Here is a 22,606-nt window from a genome sequence, read left to right on the forward strand (position 1 = left end):
GTACAACCACCTCAGGAAACAATTTGACTGTTTCTTACAAAGTTAGTATGATCCAGCAGTTCGACTCTGGATATTTATTCAAGACAACTGGGAACCTGTGGCTGCAAAAAGTTTTGTCCTACCACACTTATTACTGTTTTATTCATAATAGGCAACAATTAGAAACAACCCAAATATCCATTAATAGGTGAATGGATAAACAAATTGCAGTGTATTCACACAATAAAAAGGAATATTACTGAGCAAAAGAAACAAACTAGTGTTTTATACAACATGACTCTCAATTATGTTAAGTGAAATTTCAGATACAAAAGAGTATTGGCAGGGGCTCAGCTGAGCTGGAGAAAGCTGATTGGCTAGGTGTCACTAGCAGTTAAAAAAGGTAAGCCAAAACAAAATTAATTGTCAAGCCTTTAATCACTTTATGTGGTGGCATATAGCAAGAGACTAAATGGGGAAAGCACTAACTTCCCACTGGCCCATCTTTTCCCATGGAACAATGCACCCATTTGAGGGTGGGGTGGATCAGCACAGACATGGGGGTCATCTCACAGCCTAGGGAGCCCCAAACAAAAAGCTTCTGTACTTTTATGGACCCAGGTTGAGCAATGGGGGCTTCAGGGGTAAGAGTAGAGTACAGAGAGGAGGGAGAGAGGGAGGGATTAGGAGTGGAAAAGTACTATTCACTGAGTCAAAGTGGAAGAAAAGTATCCTCCTTCCCCCACCATTTAAGGAGATCTCCTGATGAAGATCTTCCAGATGAAGAGACCCCTGCATAGCTAGTAATACAGATGTGCCTAAGAGCCTGGCCAGCCAGGTGGGCTGAGTTCTTGACTACAACTCTCTTCAGAGACTGCAATGCAATGGTTGTGCAATGTCTGGTGTAGGGAAAGCAACTTCTTCCCGGGAGGCCTGCCAGATGAAGGCTTTGTTATTGCCTGTGGTTGGGTTTGCAAAATCACACATAGGTTTTTGGCTAGGAGCTGGACTCTTCAAGTATACATTGTATAAGCCCATTTATACAAAACTCTGGAAGTAGCATCTAATTTATATAGTAAAGGAACACAGATCAGTGGTTGCCTGGGATTGGGGGGTGGGGTAGATTTATTGCAAAGGGGCATGAGGCAACTTTATAATGGTATTTTTTTGTTATACTATTGCAGACAGTTGTCAAAACTCACCAAATGTGTACTTAAACAGTGGATGCAACTTTATATAATGCAAATGATATATCCCTCTACTTTCATATTTCTATATAACATGCTTATATTGCTGCTTCTGGATCCCCCTTACCTCAGTCTTATCGCAGATTTCATTACTTCCTGAAGCTATCAAAGATAGGCAAAATGTCATCAGTCACATTATAGGACAGAAAGGCACGCGCGCACACGCGCGCGCGCGCACACACACACACACACACACACACACACACACCCTAAGTATTCCAAGCAGAAAGGGCCTTATATAGGGAATTAGAGTTTATAAAATTATTCCAAATGCTGGAACAGAAGTTAGAGATTATCTGTAGACCATGATTCAGCATCATTATATTACTGTTGGAATCTAGAGGTCAGAAAGCTGATGCTGCTGCCACCACAACTGGCTGTCATACCAGGGGTCTCACACTAGACATTAGACCAGTCCCTGCCACCAGAAACATCCATGTCTGACTTTACATGCTGAAAGCAAACAGGTGTCCTCTGCCTTACTTTCTTCCCATATCTTGCTGGAGTACTACATCTACTTGGTAAAACCTTTGTTTACATTTGGACTATGAGCTGCAAAGAGACTGGAAAATGTAATTTTTAGCTGTTTACATCTTCCAAATGGAAAGGAAGAGTAAAAGTTGGAAGAACCAATCCAGGTAACTCCTACAAGGAGGTAGGTCTCTTGATATGTCTGCCCCTGGTACACCTTCACTTTCTGTTTTTCAACCTTCTTACATAGTTATATTGCAATTATTTAGAAAAATATATAGTATTTACATTATTATGGTCATGTAGGTGCTAATCATAACTAATACATCTATATTTTATTTTCCCTTCCCCCTCCCTTGCACAGCTTTTTGCTGTTGTATTTGTTTTGTTGCTTAGTTTTTTGTGTATTTTTATTGATTGAACCCCAAACTGTCTTAGTTTTTGAATCACTTCTCAGATGCCTGGAGTTTTCTTTTCTTTCTTTCTTTTTTTTTTTTTAAATAGGCACTTGTACAGTCAAGTTCTTTTTTTTTTTTTTTAAACGTTTTATTTGTTTTTGAGAGACGGAAAGAGACAGAGTGCGAGTGGGGAAGGGTCAGAGAGAGAGGGAGACACAGAATCTGAAGCAGGCTCCAGGCTCTGAGCTGTCGGCACAGAGGCTGACACAGGGCTCAAACCCACAAACCACGAGATCATGACCTGAGCTGAAGTCAGATGCTTAACTGACTGAGCCACCCAGACAATCCTGATGTTTTCTTAATGCCGTCAAGTTTGAATGATTTCCCTCAATGTCTGGTGTATAGCTGTTATCCCATGATTTCCCTCATCATGATCTTAGGTATTCTTTTTACCTCTCTCCTTAGATAGGACCTCTGTTTTCTAAAACCAGGGTCTACTTCTTTCATGCTTTACTCCCTTGTTTTGGTAGAGCACATTCTCTGCCAGCTTCCTGAGAAAGAATGTAAAGGTGGGTAAAGTATAAAGAAATACTTTTAGAACATTGCTAATCCATATTTTTTTCTATGCTCTGAGTAATATCATATGCTCTTGGCCAGTGAGAAGACTGCAGTTTGTACTATATGCACTCAGCATTTAAGTGTGGCATTGCATTCTGCCATTTGTTTTGATTTTTAGCAAACAGTTTTGACCAATTGGTAATAGGAGATGTGTAAGTAATAATACTGGACTATAAAAAATGGAGGGGTGCCTGGGTGGCTCAGTTGGTTTAAGTGTCCAACTTCAGCTCAGGTCATGATCTCACAGTTTCTAAGTTTGAGCCCTGCATCAGGCTCTGTGCTGTCAGCACAGAGCCTACTTAGGATTCTCTGTCTTCCCCTCCCCCCCACCCCAATAAACAATAAAAAAATAAAGTAAAAAATGGAGAAATAGTGTCATGCTGATATTAACAGCAATTATATTGGTGATTCCCTATGCCTTCATGTAAACGTTGAGGAAACAGGAAAAAGATCAGCAGGCTTAGCATTATTAAACATCTCTTCATATTATGAAGGGTATTAAATGCATCACTCAGATTTGTACCTAACAAAACAATATAGGTGTGCCATAATTTCAGGAATTTGATGAAAATGAAGGATCATTGCCAAAATATGCTGGAAATGCATCTCTATAGGAGTTAAGAAATGTTGACACTGTGTAAATCTTATTCAAGTTTTCTTTTCCAGGGACACATTCTCTGTACTAATCAGAGTATGATTATTTTGCTTTTCCTTTCTTTTTTCTGTTCGCCCCTTCTCTAACCTTTATTGGACATATGTTAGAACTTTTATCTTCCCTGATTCTTCTTTCTCATATTTCCAACTCTGTTACTCTGTGCTGCATTCCAGGGAATTTCTTCTCCCTTGTCTCCAAATCATCAATTTTTACTTCCAGTGTTTTCTAGTTTTCACTTCATCTGTCATTTCAAGTTCAGTGAACATATTTCTCATTTCTGTGATTTCTGCTAGGCCATTTTTTGTATCTATCCATGCTTATTTAGTAACTGCCTGATCTTCTTTAATAGTTACATTGCTTTATCTGGCAATTTAAAAATCATACCTATTTTGATGATTGATTTCAGATTGCTTAGTTTTCTCTAATTCAAGTGTGAACCCCCACCTCTTTTTTGTATGTCTATAGTATCTTTTTTTACAACAGATTATTTCATATATTTTATAGTTGTGAATGGCTGTGAGCTTATTTTCAGAAGATTTTATCTTGTAAAGGAATCTAGCACATGACCTTTTTTTTCCCTTTTAAACTTCTGGCTGGAATACAGGTTATCAGGTTGTTAAAACAGTTTTATGTTAGTTGCTTGGTTTAAGTGCAGATTTGGATTCCTTGCCCCGCCACGGTTAAAGGCTTTTGGTTTTGATCTTGGGTAGTTAACTTTTTCACCTAATTTGGCAGGTGCCTTGTGTCTGGCTAAGATATTGAACAGGTGGTTTGAAATTATCTGATTGCTATTTAAGGATGGTGAAAGTCAGTGTAGTTGAACCTCTAATTCAATTTGCTCTCAACATTTTCATGGACTGCTTGGCTTCAAGTCCCACTCTGTTATGGTTTGATTTTGACAGGTGAATGTTTACCTTTCTTTTGAGATTTATTTGTGTTTTAAAATATTTATTTAAAAATATTTTAGTCCGTATTTTAAAGTTTGGAATAATAGCTATCAGGAGGTATTCCAGCAAATGTTTAATTATTTCAATCAGAATGAATTTGAGTTTGCAGTTCCTCAAAATAAAGAATCAAAAAAGAATTAAACTGGGGGAGCCTGGGTGGCTCAGTCATTTAGAGTCTGACTCTTGATTTCCGCTCAGGTCATGATCCCAGGGCTGTGGGATCAAGCCCCGCATGAGGCTCTGTGTTGAGTGTGGAGCCTGGTTGGGGTTCGTCTCTCTCTCTCTCTCTCTCTCTCTCTCTCTTAAATTAAATTAAATTAAATTAAATTAAATTAAATTAAATTAAATTAAATTTAATTTAATTTAAAAAAAAGAATTAAATTGGGTGTAGGACCTGACCTGTGACTGTCATTTCACCTTAGATTACAGATATACTTATTTCTTTCACTGATATGAAGTTATTACTTAGTAAAATAATTTTATTGTAAACAGTGTGATGAAGTATAAAATTTACCTAATTTGTTGGTTCAACCATAGACTTAACATGTATTAAAAGGTGACAAGTGTTGAAATTTTGAGACATGGTGTTATAGTCATGATCACTATTTCTGCTTATGATTCTTCTATGTAAGTCATCCTCATTTAAGATCACTATGCCTTTTCAAAGAAATATGACTGTTCTACAAATGGGAAAAATCCTCAGGAATATAAATAAATGTTCTGTAAATAAAATTAGAGAATATTTCAAATTTATATAGTTATGACTACAGCATATCATAAACTTGGTTACTTACATTGCAAGTCAGTAGCAGTAACTTACTAGGATGTTGCTTCAGGGTGTAGCAGATGGCCTGTAATTAGCTTGGTGAGGAAAATGTTTGCTAAAGGTGACAGAGTGTACCTACCCTGTTTCCCATATGCACTAGATCATTGGTAACATATTGTCTTAGCTTCAGGAAGTTGTTAGATTAAGGTCAGGGAGTAATTCCAAAGCATTTTAATATATTATCTATTTTAGCATTTAATATATATTATCAGCTGATATTATTTTCTTTTCAGTTCCTGTATGCTAAGATGAAATTTGTAAGCTTTTCTTCAGATAACATGCGGTATAAATCCATGTGAGGTGTGTGCCTATGTATCTGTGAAAGATGTGCATGCAGTATTTGTTGCATGATATGTGTATATATATATATCAGGCATGAGATTGATGGGGTTTTAATAACATTCTTATAGAACATGGAACACCCATTGCTGGTCCTGTGAACGATTATTTAATGGGTTTTGCTAGCAAGTAAATAATGCTGTATATGTCCTTTAATTTTACACTGTGTGTTTTAAACTATCTATTATGGAAAATCCTAAATGTACAAGAGTAGTGAAACAATATGAACCTGTATGTACACATAACAGAGCTTCAACAATTGTCCTTCGTGGTTCATGTTAGTTAATCTTGTTTCATCTTATTCTGCCAGCCTTTATGAATTCGGCTCCCCTAGCCCTCCAATCTCTACCCATCCCTATTCCCTCCACAGGATGATACATATTAGTTTGTATTACATACCTCAACCAGGAGGCTTATAATGTTTGATTGCTGTTTTGTAATACCTTAGATATTTATGGCAGTTTTTGTTTTCTCTTTTTCTTCACAGTTTATAAAAGGTTTTCTTACACAATTAGTAGTGTAAAATGTCAAATTATTTATACAGCCATTTTGAGCACAGCCACATCATAGAGCTGCAATTTTCTTGAAAGAAGTAAAGTCTTACGTTTTAAAATGGAAGATCATTAGTGTCTTTTGAAAAATGTCTTTAAAAAATTAAAAGCACACATTGTTTAATGTATTTAATACTTTAGAACACTGTATAATTGTATTACTATTAATTTTTTTATAAATATCTTTAACTCAGTTGATTTGCCATTTAGGAATGTTTTTTAAATGTATTTTCTGAAAAATTTTTAGTGAACATGTACTGATCCTAAGAAACTATATAGTATGATGAAGAAAAGAGATAATGGAATATTTACATATAATTTATGGTTGAAATCGTAATTTTAAATGCAAGAAGAATCAAAGTGTTTATGGAAGGAAATTACTATATATAGGGTGGCTTATATTTTTCTTTTCATACTGTATTTTTATTGTTAACTATGGAATATCTATTTTAGGACCATATTCTTATTACATACTTTTCGCTAATGAAAATATTTATTAAGAATGACTTAAGAAATTACATGAGCTTTTGTAGTTCTTCAGTTAAAGGAGACTGACAGCTGTGATTTCCTAGATATTGAACAAGAAATTAGAGCCTAACATTTATTTTGCTGTTTAAAGATTTTGTTCTAGTAATTATATTTTGCAACCTAGAAGTTGTCTTTAACATTACAGTTTAAAAAGTGAAATGCATAATTTGCAGGCAGCACTGCCCATTGAGAATGATTAGGTACTGTAATGTTAGCAAATGGCATAAACATTGTATTATACAATGTATGCATTGCTATTAAGTGTTCAAAACAGGAGGGAAAGTATAACTTGTTTTTGGAATATGTTGATTCCCAGCTTCTATTTGTTAATGTCTCAGTAACTATAAACTACAGAGAATTATTAAATAGCTTTTTGATAAAAATCTGTTAGCATTTTGATTCCTGATAATTAATTAAGACCTTATGTGGTTATTTGTACTTTATTTTAGCAAGACAGCTTCTAATAGCTGTTATTTCATTTGATTTCAAGTGGCTGCTCATACCAGTTGTCATTATAGATTGATTTAACTTGCTCTAATACTTTTTTACCTTTGATATGCCAAGAACTTCAATTGGTTGTGTGGAAATGCAAGCCTTTGTGTAAAGGAGTAGGTAATTGCATCAGAACTTGGCACTCACATGAATCTTATGAAAACAGGCTGTTTGTTCCCTAGAGAAACTATTCTATAAGCTGACTTTGTTTTTATATTCTGTTCTGTGCTAGATTAAGTGATTTAGTTTAGTTTGGCCTAGGGCAAAACGTTTCAGGATATTTTAGAAAATCCTGTATCTCATTAGCTCTCTGAAAATAATACTAGTTTTAAAGTTTTGGTTTTTAAAAATTTATCAGAAGGCTATGCAATGCGATTTCCATTTTCAAAGTGTCATTTGTAACTGGCACTAAAAACAGTCACAGTGTTCCAAGTGGTATATTGTTTTGTCCTTCAAGTTTTGAAAACATGAAAGCCGTTTATTTTAAACACCAAATATTTATTTCCTCTTAATTTGATGTCCTTCCTTGACCTTCAGTGATGAGTAATTTACCTTTTTGATTAGTAATTTCTTGATTACTAAATATATAACATGAGAACTATGTGTGACAAACATACGGTAGTCATAATATAGAAAAACTTATTTTTATTATAAACCCTTTAATAAATTTTTTTATTACAAACTTCAAAATCCTGAACACTGTGACTTTTATAAATAAACAGTCCCTAACTGAACAAAGAAATGTGATTGTTTTAAGAAATATTTGCATAATTCTTAGGAAACTTATTTATTTTAAACTTTTCCAAAAAATTCCTACCATATATTAATTTAAATTTTCACTGTACTTAAACCAAGCAAGCAAGCAAACAACCATAATAAAGAATAATTATAAAAGAGTAATTAGGCAACAATAATTTTTTTTTTCAAAGTTTCAAGGGAATCATAAAGATTATGTCCCTTTTATTCACTTTATATCTCTCAGGTGTAATATGGTTTCCTTCAAAATTTCCTGTTCAGTTCTAAGATTATTAATAAATATTTATTAAGTTAAAAATTGTACATGCACATGGTTAAAACATCAAGTTATGCAGATATAAAATGAAATAAAAATACTTCTTTCTCAGCACGCCTGAGTGGCTCAGTCAGTTAAGCATCCGACTTTGGCTCAGGTCATGATCTCACGGTTTGTGGGTTTGAGCCCCGCATTGGGCTCTGTACTGACAGCTTGGAGCCTGGAACCTGCTTTGGATCTGGGTCTCTCTCTCTCTCTCTCTAGAGGCTCCTTCCCCGCTCATGCTCTGTCTCTCTCTGTCTCAAAAATAAAATAAAAACATTAAAAAAAATACTTCTTTCTCTCATTCCTCCATATCCCCACCTCAACTCTTAGGTCCTTTTTTCACAGTAACCACTGGTAATAGTTTCCTGAGTATTCTTTGCTTTGCCTATTCAAGCATGTATGCATATGTAAGTATAGTTTTACATTTCTTTCTGTTTTTACTTTTATGTTTTGTACTTGCATTGTTTTGGCCAAAGACATATTCTGAGGAGGAAATTTATTTATCTTATTCACCACTGCCTATCTATCTCCTAGAAGAGTGTCTGACATATAATATATAAGTGCTTAACAAATGCTTGTTGAAAGAATCTTCCACACACATGTATGCATTTATAGTATAAACCGTACGGATTTGCTTTATGGTTGTACACTTCATATTCTCAGTTTTCTGTTGATGAACATTTATGTTAAGTCTGTATTTCTGCTAGTCATTGATCCATCTATCCATCCATCCTCCTTTCTATTAAATATATACTGAGTAGTTACTGTATGCCAAATATCTTCTAAGAATATAGATGAAGGAGAAGATCCACAGCCCTGCTTGCATGTAATTTACATAGACTTGTAAGTTGGCTGAGATCTATCAAAAACAATGAAATAAAACCTAAACAAATTAAGAAATTTCACGAAGGCAGAAGCATAGGTACTATCCTACTTCAGGTAGGATGGCCAGAAGAAGGAAAGAAAAGAAAAGAAAAGAAAAGAAAAGAAAAGGAAAGGAAAGGAAAGGAAAGGAAAGAAAGAAAGAAAGAAAGAAGAAAGAAAAGAAAAGAAAAGAAAAGAAAGAAAAGAAAGTCTGAATGATGAAGAAAATTGTTTCGAGCTTTAGAAAAAAAGACTTCTGGGCAGAAGGACAAGCAAGTATAAAAGCTCTGAGGCAAAAATAACCTTGGTGAGTTCAAGGAACAGAAAGATATCAAGTATGACTAGAGCGTATTTTCTCTTGCAAATACTGCTTCAGTGAGTGTTTTTGTACATAAAAATACATTTTACATATTTTTCTAAATACTTCTGGTAGTAGAACTGAGGGATGAAATAGTATGTGCATTGTAAGTTTTTTTTTTTTAAATTTTTTTTTTTTTTCAACGTTTTTTATTCATTTTTTTTTGGGACAGAGAGAGACAGAGCATGAACGGGGGAGGGGCAGAGAGAGAGGGAGACACAGAATCGGAAACAGGCTCCAGGCTCCGAGCCATCAGCCCAGAGCCTGACGCGGGGCTCGAACTCACGGACCGCGAGATCGTGACCTGGCTGAAGTCGGACGCTTAACCGACTGCGCCACCCAGGCGCCCCTGTGCATTGTAAGTTTTGATAGCTATGGAGTGGGGCCTCCTTTATCCCTTATCCTTTCTCCTGAAACCTCTTCTTGCTTTTCCTGGCTCTGAAGACCTTGGATTATCTAGAGCTTTGTAGGGAGTGGGCTGTGACATGAGGCACAGTGAGTGAAAGGAATTCTTTTTGGAAAAGAATGTGCCAGGAACTGTGAATGTTTGAGAGACTTTGGTCTAATAAGAACAAAATCCATCAGTGCAACATATGCATATATGGTATATATTGAGTTATGTGATAAAATATTTGACTCTCCGAAATACAGTGCTCTCCATTAGCCTTTTAATAAAATCTTTTCAATGCAGAAATTAGCAACATTTCTCCACTAAGAAATATAAAATTTGGAGTTTTTTGGTTACGGTTGGATATGAATGAGGCAGTATTACAAACGATTCCTGGTTTGACACTATTGAATTCAATTTACAAAAATTGTGATTAAATTAAAGATGTATTATGAAAAAAGTGCCATTAACTAAAGTCCATCAAGAACCGTTGCTATAATATGGCTTTTGCAGAGGAAGATAAGAAGGGTATCTCCTATTTAACAAATCACCCTGAGAATGGGTCTTTTTTTTTTTTTTTTAATGTTTTATTTTTGTTTGAGACAAAGACAGAGCATGATCTGGGGAGGGGCAGAGAGAGAGGGAGACACAGAATCCAAAGCAGGCTTCAGGCTCTGAACTGTCAGCACAGAGCCTGATGCAGAGCTCCAACCCACAAACTGTGAGGTCATGACTTGAGCTGAAGTTGGATGCTTAACCACTGAGCCACCCAGACGCCCTCAGGGCATCTCCTATTTAAAATAAATTTTTAAAAATCCTGGGTATTGGTACATTGGTGAAACCCATTTTTAAATAAAATGCCTCTTTACCTAAAAGGCATTGTTTTAATTTTAAAGGAGAGATGTCAGAGTCACTTATAAATTTTTAGGCAGATTAGAAATTTTAGACTGGTCAAAGAGCAAAGTTTGGTTCATGAGGTGTTTTACTGCTGAGTAAACAAGGAGAGTCAAGTCACATTTCAGATGATAGAGATGTTTATTTAAATTTTTTCATTCTTTGTTTTTTTGATAGGGTAAAGGTAGGAAATTTTGGCAGAAGAATGCAGATTCCCATCTACCTAGAGAGAAAAGGGGGTATGCAGTTTCCTTAATTATTATTTATTTTTTATTTTTTTTACATAATAAGACCACTTCCTTTGAGAGTAAAAACAACTTGAAGGAATAAGGTTGGGAATCTGTGATAGAGAAGATCTTAATTTAACAGATGCTAATGTGGTGTGTTCTGTCTGTTATATTAAAGACTTTTTTTTTTTTTTTTTTTGTCTTTTTTAACCTGGGTAATTTTTCCAGCACAACTCATAAACACGTTAGCTGGGAATTGTTTTTATTTTGCTACTTGAACCTGGTAAACATTATTAACGATAAAGCAATTAACTTATATTTCGTCTGTGATATGATAAGTTAGACATGATAAGATGTCTATATAAATCATCCAACTAGTTTTAACATGAATATATAATTTTTGATTGAAACAAGTTCTTGATGTCAAATCTTAAGGTGAGTGTAAGGAAAGGAGTTGGTATTTTATTAGTCTTCTCCTTTGTCCTAAAATTAATAGAAATATAAAATATGTTGCATGTTTACAGAAATCTTTTCCTTTTACAATATGTAGATATATAAGTTGTAATTATTTGAATCATTAGAACATCTAATTTTTGCTTGACAATATGCAAATGTGCCATTAAATCTGTTTTTTAAGATTTTTCCAGTTTAATGTCTGAATCCAAATTCATAAAGAGTTGGAAAAATGAGATGTCTGAGCTATAGGATTCACAGGGATTTCATATGAAGCCTATTTAATCAGGATAACACTGTTATTAATATTCATAATGTCAGCTGGAACACAAATGACAGACTATGGGGCCTAAAAATTTTACTTGGTGAATTTATTAAAAGTAGCTTAAAAAATTAATGGAATTTAAGTAAAGTTGGTGAATATGAAAATCTTGTGTTAGCAGAAAAAAAAATCTCTATTAGAACTTTCTTTAAGACCATTTTGCATTGATGTCTTTTGACAGATTTCATTGGTACTTAAAGAAGAGAGATGCATGAATGGTCATTTAAGAGGATTTAAACACATTGGCACATTAATTTTTACATGAATAATAAGTACTTTCCAAAAGCAATTAACTTACAGTGTACAAGATATGAATTGAAAAATAAGACTGTGACATCAAGGGCAAAGCAAATGTGCTGTACATTTTAAACTTAGTGGCAAGACTTTTTAATATTTTGGTTTATTCTATTTTTATAGTTAGGATATGACTTAGAATATGGTTATTTTAATGCGTTTGAAAGCATATCAGAAGAGCAATAATGTTTCCTCCCTCCACAAAAATATTGGTAGTGTTAAACATTATCCACTGCGAGTATTGTTTGCACTTGTTGGAGAATTAAGCATTTGTTGTGCTATTGGTAATATTTGAGAATATTTGAGAATCTCAATTTAATTTTATAGGTAGTCAAAGGGATGATTCTCATTGGGTTTAGTGATTCAAATACATATGTGTTAACACAGATTTATTGATTATAGTATAACTTAAATGTATAACAAATAAGCTTCTTATAGATAGTGTGAGAAGTTTAGTTAAGAACCATCTGAGTAGTATACAAGTCAATTTATTCTGAATTTTAGCCTAAGGAAGTAAAAAGTTGGGAATGGTATTAAGTAAAATCAGAATGCATTTTACTTTGTATCACTTGTTACTTTTTATGTTTTCAAATGTGTTTATAATGATATTACACCATTTTATTTTTATTATTGAAGTTCACTAAAAACAGTTAGCTATAGACCATCACGTACAGTTATAATAATACAGTATTTTGTTTTATATTTTTTCAGAGATTATTTTTCATGCAAATTCTAATACATAAAAAAGTACATAAAAAAGCATGATTTAGTTACTATCTGTAACAGTTCACTTAGGGTTTAATGATGAGAGAACATAGGCAGTGGCCTGGCAGTCCAGACAGGTACTAGAAGTTTCACTTGTAGTGTGTCAGTGTTATATGTGAATGATTTTGTTTCATTAGATGTATAGAAATTGCCTAGTATGTTTTGGGACTCAGAGCTTGATTAGAAAAAGCATGAATGACCAGAGTGTGTAGAAATGATCACAGTATAAGTTATAAGTTAATTTTTTTGTATAAGGAATGAAATCAAATTGATATATTGGATATTACTATTTTTTCTAGTAGGTTTTTAAAAGTTAGGTTTTGGGTAGGTGGGTTTTTTTTTTGTTTTGTTTTGTTTTTGGCTGTGAGATATTCACTTACATGCCCAGGAGAGGGCAGCATTTTACTATATCAGGCTCATAAAAGAATTAGCCCTGCTTAGACTGTCAATGTTTCTTGTAATTACTCCCAGTATATTTGTTGCTTGCTTATGAATTAACTTGCATTTATGGAACTAAATCATTTCAATCATTTAATTACACCTGAGGAGCTGAACTATAATTGCTTGCTTCCAACTAGGATCTGATATGGCTTGAGCAGTATTAATTTGGTGTTTACTTTTCTGAGTGCTAAAAGCATTAAAATGATTGTGCAATGGGATTACATTTTACTAATTGCTGGCATTCATTAGCTGGGTAAATGATGAGGAAGAGTGACTGTATATTGCAGAGGGATAAAATTATGGTTTTAAATAGTATATTACTAAGCACATTAAGGCCTGTAAGACATGTTTTAAAATACTCCAGAGGTTATTAAAGACTGTATTTTCTACATGTCTTGCTATATGAATCTCTTATTAAAAGACTGCAATTATTATTAACCTTTTTGGGCAATATGTAGGGAAATGGCTTCATTGACTGGGACATATTTCTTTGATATTAATAACTTCCTATATTTTCAGCTAATCCAAAAGTAAATGAGGAACTTAGAAAAAGATTGCCAACTCCAGATCAACATATTTAGAGAAAATTGGAAAAGGAGAAGCTTACGACAGCTTTATTTGAGGACTTTTTAAAGAACGCAGAATTCTAGCTGTGAGGTAAATCTAATTTTATTCTCCTTAAAAGCATGCCAAAAAACAAAAAAAAACATGCGTAGCTTTTGTTATGTTTACTGTAAAAACAAATGCAGACACAAATATCAATTGTTCAAGTTAATGATAGTCTATGTTTTAAAAAAAATTGAATAGTATTCTTAAATTACTCTTACAAGTATAAAATGTTTTATATGAAAATACACATTGTAAATTTAAACCAATACATTTGAAATTTTTGGTGTAAAGTTTATGACAAATAGAGTAAAAATTTTATTTTTCTTAAATTGATGGAATTAGAAAAGTCTTAAGTTAAATAAATTAAATGATTTTCTAACCAAAGGAGCAAGAATGTCTAGAAGCTTAACCTGAACTGTATTTACTAAAATGTAAGTGTGAAAGAAAGGACCTTTTTCTTAGAAAAAAAGATTTAATTTCACCTGTTGAAATATACACTTAATAGTCCCATTATAAATGTTTTAGAAAACCATTTATCCTGTAAATTCTCTGTTAAACAAAGGTAAGGTTTAGGTGTGTTCCGATATATTGTTTTAAGTTTATTTATCTAGAGTTGGCTTTATTTTAGCTTCAAATCTTGGAGCAAAAACCAGAGACATTGCCAGAGCAAACAAGAATAGAAGTACAAATGGAGGACTGGTCAAAAGGTAAGGACTTTTAAGGTATTAATACCAAACCCCAGGTGTTGTGCTAGTTCAAGGCACTGAATGAAGTGTGTTTGTTCTAACCAGTATATTAGACGGAGGCAGACAAGCACACATGCACGCGCACACATACAAAGAAGGAGGCACTCACAATGAGACCCACATCCTGCAAAAGAGACACAAAGAAAGACACACAGAAAAAGAGAAACACATGGAGGAAGAGATACTGAGAGAGAAAGAAGAAAACAGCAGGGAGAGAGGAAGAAACATATGCACAAAGTGATCAAGAGAGGAGATTGAGAGAATGCCTGGGAGAGATGCATACTGAGAGCCACACTCAGAGAAAGAAACACAAACAAAGAGAGACACAGACACAGGGAGGGAGATACTGAACTCAGAGAGGGAGGCACAGACACGCATGTTGGAAGCACATACACGGAGAAAGACACGCGTGTGTAGGATACACACAAAGAGACCTACACACATAGATGCACAGAGGAAGATACCAGAGACCAGCAGTGAGAAAGAGACAGAGACATACAGTGAGAGAGACAGGGTAAAGAGAGACACACTGAAGGAGATAGAGGCATAGAAATACACAGACATACACAAAAAAAGAGACACACAGTGAAAGAGAGATAGAAAATATATACATAGAGAGAGAGACATATTTGTGGAGAGAGACACATGCACATAGAGAAACACCAAGGCACATACAGGTAAAGGAGACAGGTCCACACCAAAAGATGCACTCAGAAAGAGACACCTGCAGAGAGATGGGGTCAGAGAGTGCCAGAGATAAAGCAACAGAGACATGTGTAGGTGTGCAGATGGATACAGAGAAAGACATTCCCAGGCAGAGACAGAGAGAGACATGAAAACAGAATTTGAGACAGGGAGAGAGAAAAAGATCCACAGGCAAAGGAAGAGAACAGTCAGAGACAGAAACACAGTTAAAAAGGCACACAGACTGAGAGATAGCCTGAAAAACAGAGAGACGATAGATAGGCAGGCAGACACGTAGGTAGGTAGGTGGACAGGCAGGCAGGGGACATCTGTCTATAGAGCAAAATACAGACAGCCATAAAGAGTGAAGTTTAAAAAATATTAGGTTTTTAATTGAAGTATCTTACAGTAAAATGTTGCAAATCTGAAATCCCTGAGAAACGAATCATTCTGAATATAGTGTTGCATATTGTTGAAGGCTTAAGTCTGTATGTACATTATTTTTTATTTCCTCTAAATTGTGTAGTTAAAAAAAATGAGATTATTCCCAAAATATTGCACACTTCTCTCCCTTTTTTGGTGCCCTCTACCTCAACCGGGTTCTTCTTTTACCATATATTGACCATACTATCACCTTTTTCAAAAGGATAAAGGCCATTTTGGGGAAAGTTTATAGTTTTAGTGAATGGGTTTTGTGACACTTCATTTTGGTCCATTCTCTTTATATTCAAGTTTGTGATAAGATTGTACTGGTGTGAAGCTGGGAACTAATTTGTTGTAGTTGTTTTTATTCATTTATGATAAACAAGAAACATTCTTCTTTTCAAGAGCTCAAAGCAGTTTTACTCAATTTATGTGCAATAATAAGAAAAGAGGAAGTAAATAATGATGCTCCTGTTACTTATGTTCCCTATTCAGAGGTCACATTGCTGTGGAAGTCATGTTGTTCAAATTATAGACGAAAGGATCTCTAAGGAGCCAAAGGAATTATTTTTAAAATATCTAAAGATCTAGAGGCTGTGGAGGAAATACTTCTCATAAGTGCAGAATAACCAGGAAAGAAGTTCAGGAAGGGAGCTGCTGAAGCTCTAGGACACTTAAAGAAAGGAAGGTTTTAGGACTAAAGACATAGATGCATAAAGAGTTTGCAGAAGGCACAGACTACAATAGACGTGACTGAAACATCATTAAGAAAATTTGCATTTTTACGGGCTTTTTTTTTTTTACATCAGAAATAGGAAAGACATTCCTTTATATAAAGGGCCTGTTAATGAAACATTATTAAGAAATAAAGTTAAATAGATAAATGTAATATCTTTTGATTTTTGTGATAAGTGATATGTTTAAACAGTAAAATCTCACATGGTCATTGCCTTGATATCAGGGTTCACAGGATTTATCATAAAGCACTAATTGCTTCAAAGCTCTGTCTTACAGTAGTGTTCATAGTCTGGGTGGGTAATTAGTTATTTTATACATTATTTTACTTATTTTTTTAAGAAATTGAACTACATAAAAACTTGTATTACACACACATGCCTTTGTGTCACCTTACAAATTTTATTATAAGGAGTGCTGAAGTGGCTAAGCCTTTTCCTAGATTTATCGTAGAAACATTGCTGAAATATTTGAAGTTAGAGTTGATGAGGTATATAAATTTAACAGATGTAACAACTTACTTTTTTTGGTTTTGTTATTATTGACAGTTTAGAAAATGTAAAGCTATAGGGGGTAGGTAGGATGAGTGAAGGTATCTACAAAATATTTCCAGGTTTGAGTAGTTACAAACACAACTCTAAATGAATGAAATTTTAAGTGTGAGTGCATGAAAGTGTTGCCAGGTGAACATTTATAACATCTTCTGGCTTCTTAAGAAGTAAATGATGTCTTGCCCTTTTGTGAAATTTTGTTTTTTAGGGCTTTTCTTTTTTCTGCTTTTTCAGAAAAAAAAATGCAGTGTTATAATCAAAGGATGTATGTACGGTCAGCCCCCCCCAGAATGAGTTGCTATGTGGTTGCTTAGCCCTTTTTAGCATTTACTAACTATTTACTTATCTATGTAAGAAAAAAGACATGTGGGTTAGAAGTCTCTGGTGAGTAATTTTTTGGAATAGTTTGATACATTTCTGGATATTTCTTATTAAATTTGGTGCCTTTTATTAAGTTAGCTGAAACATGGTTTAGTTGTTTATTTATAGTGCACAATAGTCCACTGAAAATAGTTTACATATTTATGAACAAATTCAGAATATTGTGAAACTTATTCAAATTTAGAACCTTTAGGGGTCAGTGTTCCCTAAGAAAGGTTAAAAAAGGTTACTGTGCTTACCCAAATTAAATATTAAGTCTATATTTTAAATATTTCTTACCAATTGAAGGTTAGAAATGGTAAGAATCATGCAGTTTGAAGAAGCTTCAGACAAAAACCATTCAATTTTATGAGTTTCTTCAATATGATTTTTAGGTTTACTATTTTAGGGAATTATATTTAATATGTATTTTATACAGAGTAGTTATTTTCACTTACATATTATCTCAATTTAAATAAGACTCATGTGTTTTTAAACTATTTTAAGCTTACAGAGTGAACCTGATTCTAAATCATTGTATGCATTTAAAACATGAGATGAAAAACCACTGCTAGAACTGTTTTGGGTCCCTTGATATTGCAGTTTATGGGAAATTAGTAAATTTTTTTAAAAACCTTATCTTGTGAATTTAAGTGAAAGCAACTATCCTCTTTGTTTTAGAAGTAGACTAGCAATTATCTTTTATAACCATGATTCTGCTGGTTTTTCTGCTAAGCAAAAAATAAATAACTAAAACCTAGGAAAAGGTAACTTGTCTATGGTTTGTTAGTTTCTTATAGAGTCAGAATACTGTGTATATCTAGTTGGTATTTGGGACCTGTGTGCCACCATCAGTCTCTTTTATTATTGCTTCATCTATCTTTGTCATTTCACAAAGCATGTATTCTTTTCACCTTTTGTCCATCTGTTGTTCTGTAATTAAATTACATCTAAAACTATTACGTGATTTGCAAGCATTTTATAAGGGGAGACATCGATAGAAACACTATAGAAAAAGGTCTAGCATGCTTTTAAATGTCTGATCATTATGACTAAAATATGATTGTAGAATCTCATATCATTTTCATAAACTTTCTTTTGAAAGCAACACAGAAGGAAATGTGAAGTTGCATATAATGGACATCCATTTCTACCAGCAACATAGCTGGTAGTAAAAAAAAAAAAAAAAAAAAAAAAAAAGATTCCCTAGGCATTATTAGACACTGCTTGAAATTCAGTGTTTTGAAATCTAGTTAATTAATCATTCCCTGTTAAATTACAGGACTTGAACTTTAATTAATAATTGACTTCTATTAAGTAATGTTATATTTTCCCTAAAATGCATTGTAATTTGGTTTTGTTTGTTTCATAGTGGAAGGTAAATTTTACTGGAGAACCATTGCATTTAATCATTTCAATAAAATGTTAAAGTACAAAGAACACACTTTGGGGGGTTAGATAGACCTGGTTTTCACGTTTTTAATCTTCCACTTACTACCTACCTGGACTTGGGGACAAATTTCATAATTTTAAGCCTGAGTTTTCTTGTATATGGAATAGCGAGATAATTCCCTTTGGACTGTTTTGGAGATTAGAGATTGTGTATGTAAAAGCCCTACTACAACACCTGAAAAAGAAATGAGTTTATGTAATATGTATTTCCCATATCAGGGCAATTATTTTCACTAGTGTGGTTTTTACAGATACTTTAAAAAAAAAAAATAGTTAACATATTTTACAGGGCCTAAATAAATGGTGGTGTTGTCATTGTTATTCTACCCAGCTGTGAAAGGCAGGTCTATAAAAAAGTGTCAAAACTATTAAGAAACATACATAATAGTATTTGAAATGGTTATTAGTTTTATAAAAATACTGTCTTCAAATATACTCTTCACAATACCATTAGAAACTTGATTTTTTCCAAGTAGTACAGCTTGTATTTAGTATGCTTATATTTGTTAGGATACAATATAAAGTCAATAATATTCATTTAAGATAAAATATAATTTTATCTGTATTGAAATCCCAATTGCAATAAAATTCAGACTAGTGGTACCACACAATGAATTTTTCTTTTCCTTTTGGCAAGTGTGAATTTAAAAGTGCATTTTTTATTTTTTCATATGCCATAAATAGGGGTCCTAGGTCTGATTAAGTTTACTGTTCATCTCTATAGGACCTAACTTAACTTAGTAGAGTGCTGGTTGCTTCTCACACAGGACCCTCTAGAATATTTGAGAGAGTGGTTTTAGGACTACTGGCAGCTGGTCAACAAGGATTGATTCATTTACAGAGGAAATGCTAAAAACTCTAAAAGAATGATTGAGGTTATATTCTTTCATAAAAACATAAATTTCTTTTATATTAAATAACTATTAAAATAAATGGGACTCTGTGTCTTTATTTTTTAAGTTTGATATGAATGATTCTGTTAACTATTATTGGCCTCAGTTGAAAAATGGAATGCAAAAAATATGTTTATAAGGGCAACTTAAGTTTTCTAACTGGTTATAAAGTTTATGAACTATACTTTGAGATTCATTGTTTCTAATATGAATAATTCACATGTGTCAACTTATGCCATAAATTGTATTTTTTTACTTTATTTTTTGGCAATATTTAAATAGACTTTATTTTGTAGAGAAATTTTACATTCATAACAAAACAGAAGAAAGTGCAGAGTTCTCATGATACCCCCCTACTCAACCCCCTGCCCCCCCCAAACACACAACCTTTCCCACTATCAACATCCCCTACTATAGTGGAACATTTGCTACAATTGTCGAACCCACCCATAAATTCTGAATAAGGGGAAAAGTTTGCAAGATAATAGGAGTCTTGCCTTATTTATTTATTTATTCATTCATTCATTCACTCAAGTGTTTTAAATCAGTTCAGGCTATATTCTTCATGTGGAATTCTCACTATACCTTTGGTCCTTTATTTTATAAAATGATAATTACTATGAAGAATAAGCACAACAAATGGTAAATTTCTTTTTTTAATACGTTTACTTCTCCCATTTCTGTACTATTGGTATGATCCTCTCTTTGAACAACTTGTGACTGTTTCTTTGACTTAAGGAAATCCACCTCTTTTTATATGCAAGCTCTATCATATTTACTTGTGGCCATGAAAATATGAATATGGTTTTTTGAAATAGAAAAAAAATACCTGAAGTTTTCAAAAGTTTTTTGCTTTGTTCTAAATTCTCTATCCTTAAGATTCTGAGGTGTTTGATAAAATTCCTCATTGATTTCTGGTTATGGCCCTTTCATGCTAGAGCACTTTCTGGATCACATATTTACAACAAAAACCTCAATATGGTATCATTGAATCTTCAAGTTTTTTAAAAATTAGGATTTCAGGGGCACCTGGATGACAGTTGGTTAAGCATTTGACTTCAGCTTAGGTCATGATCTCACAGTTCGTGGGTTCGAGCCCTGCATTGGGCTCTGTGCTGACAGCTCAGAACCTGGGGCCTGCTTCAGATTCTGTTTCTCCCTCTCTCTTTGCCCTTTACCAGCTCGCGCTGTCTCTCAAAAATGAATAAATGTAAAAAAAAAAACTAAAAAGAAATTAGGATTTCGTCTTATCCTATTTAAGGTAACAATTGTGGTCTCCATGGTGGCTAATTTGTCACCTTTAGTATGATTCCTGTACAGTCCTGAGTGTGCATTGGCATTTTGTTGATTTTGGAGATCGGAATCAATATTCGGTGTTACATAGACCCAAATTATGGTGATTTACACAGTGGTCGAGGTTGACTGGCTGTTTGTAGAGTAGCACTGATGTGACCACATTTACTCACTGATTTTGGTTATCAATATATCTGATAATTGAATAAAACATTGGGGGGTGGTAACTGAATACTCCCAACTGTGTGTGTGTGTGTGTGTGTGTGTGTGTGTGTGTGTGTGTGTGTGTGTGTGTATGTGTTACTAAGAACAGCCTAACATGTAGGACATAATTATCTTTAGGGGAGTAGTTTCAGATGCAGTTTTTCTTTGTGTTTTTGTCTTTTGTGTTTTTGTTTTTTCTCAGAGAATATGAAGAAGCAAACAGAACAAGTCAGGCTACAAAATTTTGAAATTTCATAGTCCAAATGACTGAATTAAAAATATTGACTGAATTTAAAATACTGTAATCTGTAGCTTTTGGATAAATTCAATAATTCCTTGCCAAATAGTAAAACTGTGCTGATAAGATGTAAATTAAAAGTAATTATTTTTAAAAACCCTATTTGACTTTCATTTTTAATTTTGGAGTGAGTCTAGTCTTCACATATGGCACTTTTTAGTACTTCAAAAGCAGGATGCTACTAGTGAGTAAAGAGTTAAAAGTGATTAGTTCATGTTGGTAAAATTATACTTGTTGAATAGATACTGAATATATTAGTTTTTGCTAATTACATTTTTTAAATTAAAATTAAATTTTCCTTTTTAAAATAGTTTCACTGGCTGTACCTAAGGTAATTTGATGTATTCCAAAACATAGTAATGCTTATTGATTTTAAGCATTTAGTATAGAAATATAATAAAAACTAAGCACATGCACATTGTTAGATATTGAAGTTGAGGCTGCTGGCTAATCAGTGAACTCGAAAGTGTAGGTAGGGTGCTACGTGAGGGGCAAGTCTAACACCACAAGGGTCTCTGGCCCAGTGAGTTGAGTTTGATAGTAATTCTTACTACAGGTATAAAAAAATAAAAAGTAACTTAAAAAAGAAAGAAAAACACTAAGCACAATATACTCTTCTTTCTTTAATCAATATTTTAAAAATTTCCCCCTCTCTTTTCAAAATTTTCAGATTAGTATTGATCAGATCAGGATAGGTAGGTTTTATTAATTAGTTTCCTTGAAGCAACAGCATGTATTAGAAGAAATATGATAGGAAAGACAGATAAATACATAATCTTTAAGGCTTCAGGCATTTGGAATTGGAGTATAGAGTATTCTGGATTCTTTCCACAGATTAATTGTACAGAATTTATAATTGGAATGAATTCCTATTTACACACTTGCTTTTAAGAGTTTATAGTTAAAAAGTAACGATTTCAGTTTGGCAAATCTGATTGTTTCCTTTTAGAAATCTTCGGTGTCCAATATTATAGTCAACTAGTATAGAGATTAGGGCCAGGACAAGGCTGCATTTCCAGGTAAGAAGACCAAGGACAAAACAAAAATTTTCCTTAAAAAGACAATACTTGATCTCCAGAGAATGCGGTAGAGACTTCCTCTGCATTTTTAACAGGCTGTTTGCTCTCTAAGATGTTCTGTATTGGTCTTTTATTACCTTTTTTTTTTTTTTTTAAAGTCTCTTCCCCTCCCCAGAGTCCTTTGAAATGAACACATTATAAAAAAGAAAAACAAATTTACTTTTC

General features: G+C 33.6%; 1 protein-coding gene and 1 non-coding gene across 4 annotated transcripts in view; both read left to right on the forward strand.

The window, feature by feature from the left end:
- The window catches only part of MIPOL1 (mirror-image polydactyly 1), a 316,534-nt gene that overhangs the window by 36,783 nt on the left and 257,145 nt on the right, over window positions 1–22,606 (forward strand). For 2 of the 3 annotated variants that reach the window (XM_058738871.1, XM_058738870.1), the window contains exons 2-3: window positions 13,634–13,771; window positions 14,352–14,430. In XM_058738871.1, coding sequence (XP_058594854.1) covers window positions 14,412–14,430 — 19 coding nt within the window. In that variant the 5' untranslated portion in view covers window positions 13,634–13,771; window positions 14,352–14,411. Of the gene's footprint in view, window positions 1–10,783; window positions 10,852–13,633; window positions 13,772–14,351; window positions 14,431–22,606 lie in introns of those variants that run through there. The other variant, XM_058738872.1, reaches the window with a different exon arrangement.
- LOC131518388 (small nucleolar RNA SNORA62/SNORA6 family) lies at window positions 21,773–21,920 on the forward strand. The gene has a single exon (XR_009265068.1). It is a non-coding gene; the product is annotated as a small nucleolar RNA SNORA62/SNORA6 family (small nucleolar RNA).

This window comes from Neofelis nebulosa, chromosome 7 (assembly GCF_028018385.1).
Source record: "Neofelis nebulosa isolate mNeoNeb1 chromosome 7, mNeoNeb1.pri, whole genome shotgun sequence".
Lineage (NCBI taxonomy): Eukaryota > Metazoa > Chordata > Mammalia > Carnivora > Felidae > Neofelis > Neofelis nebulosa.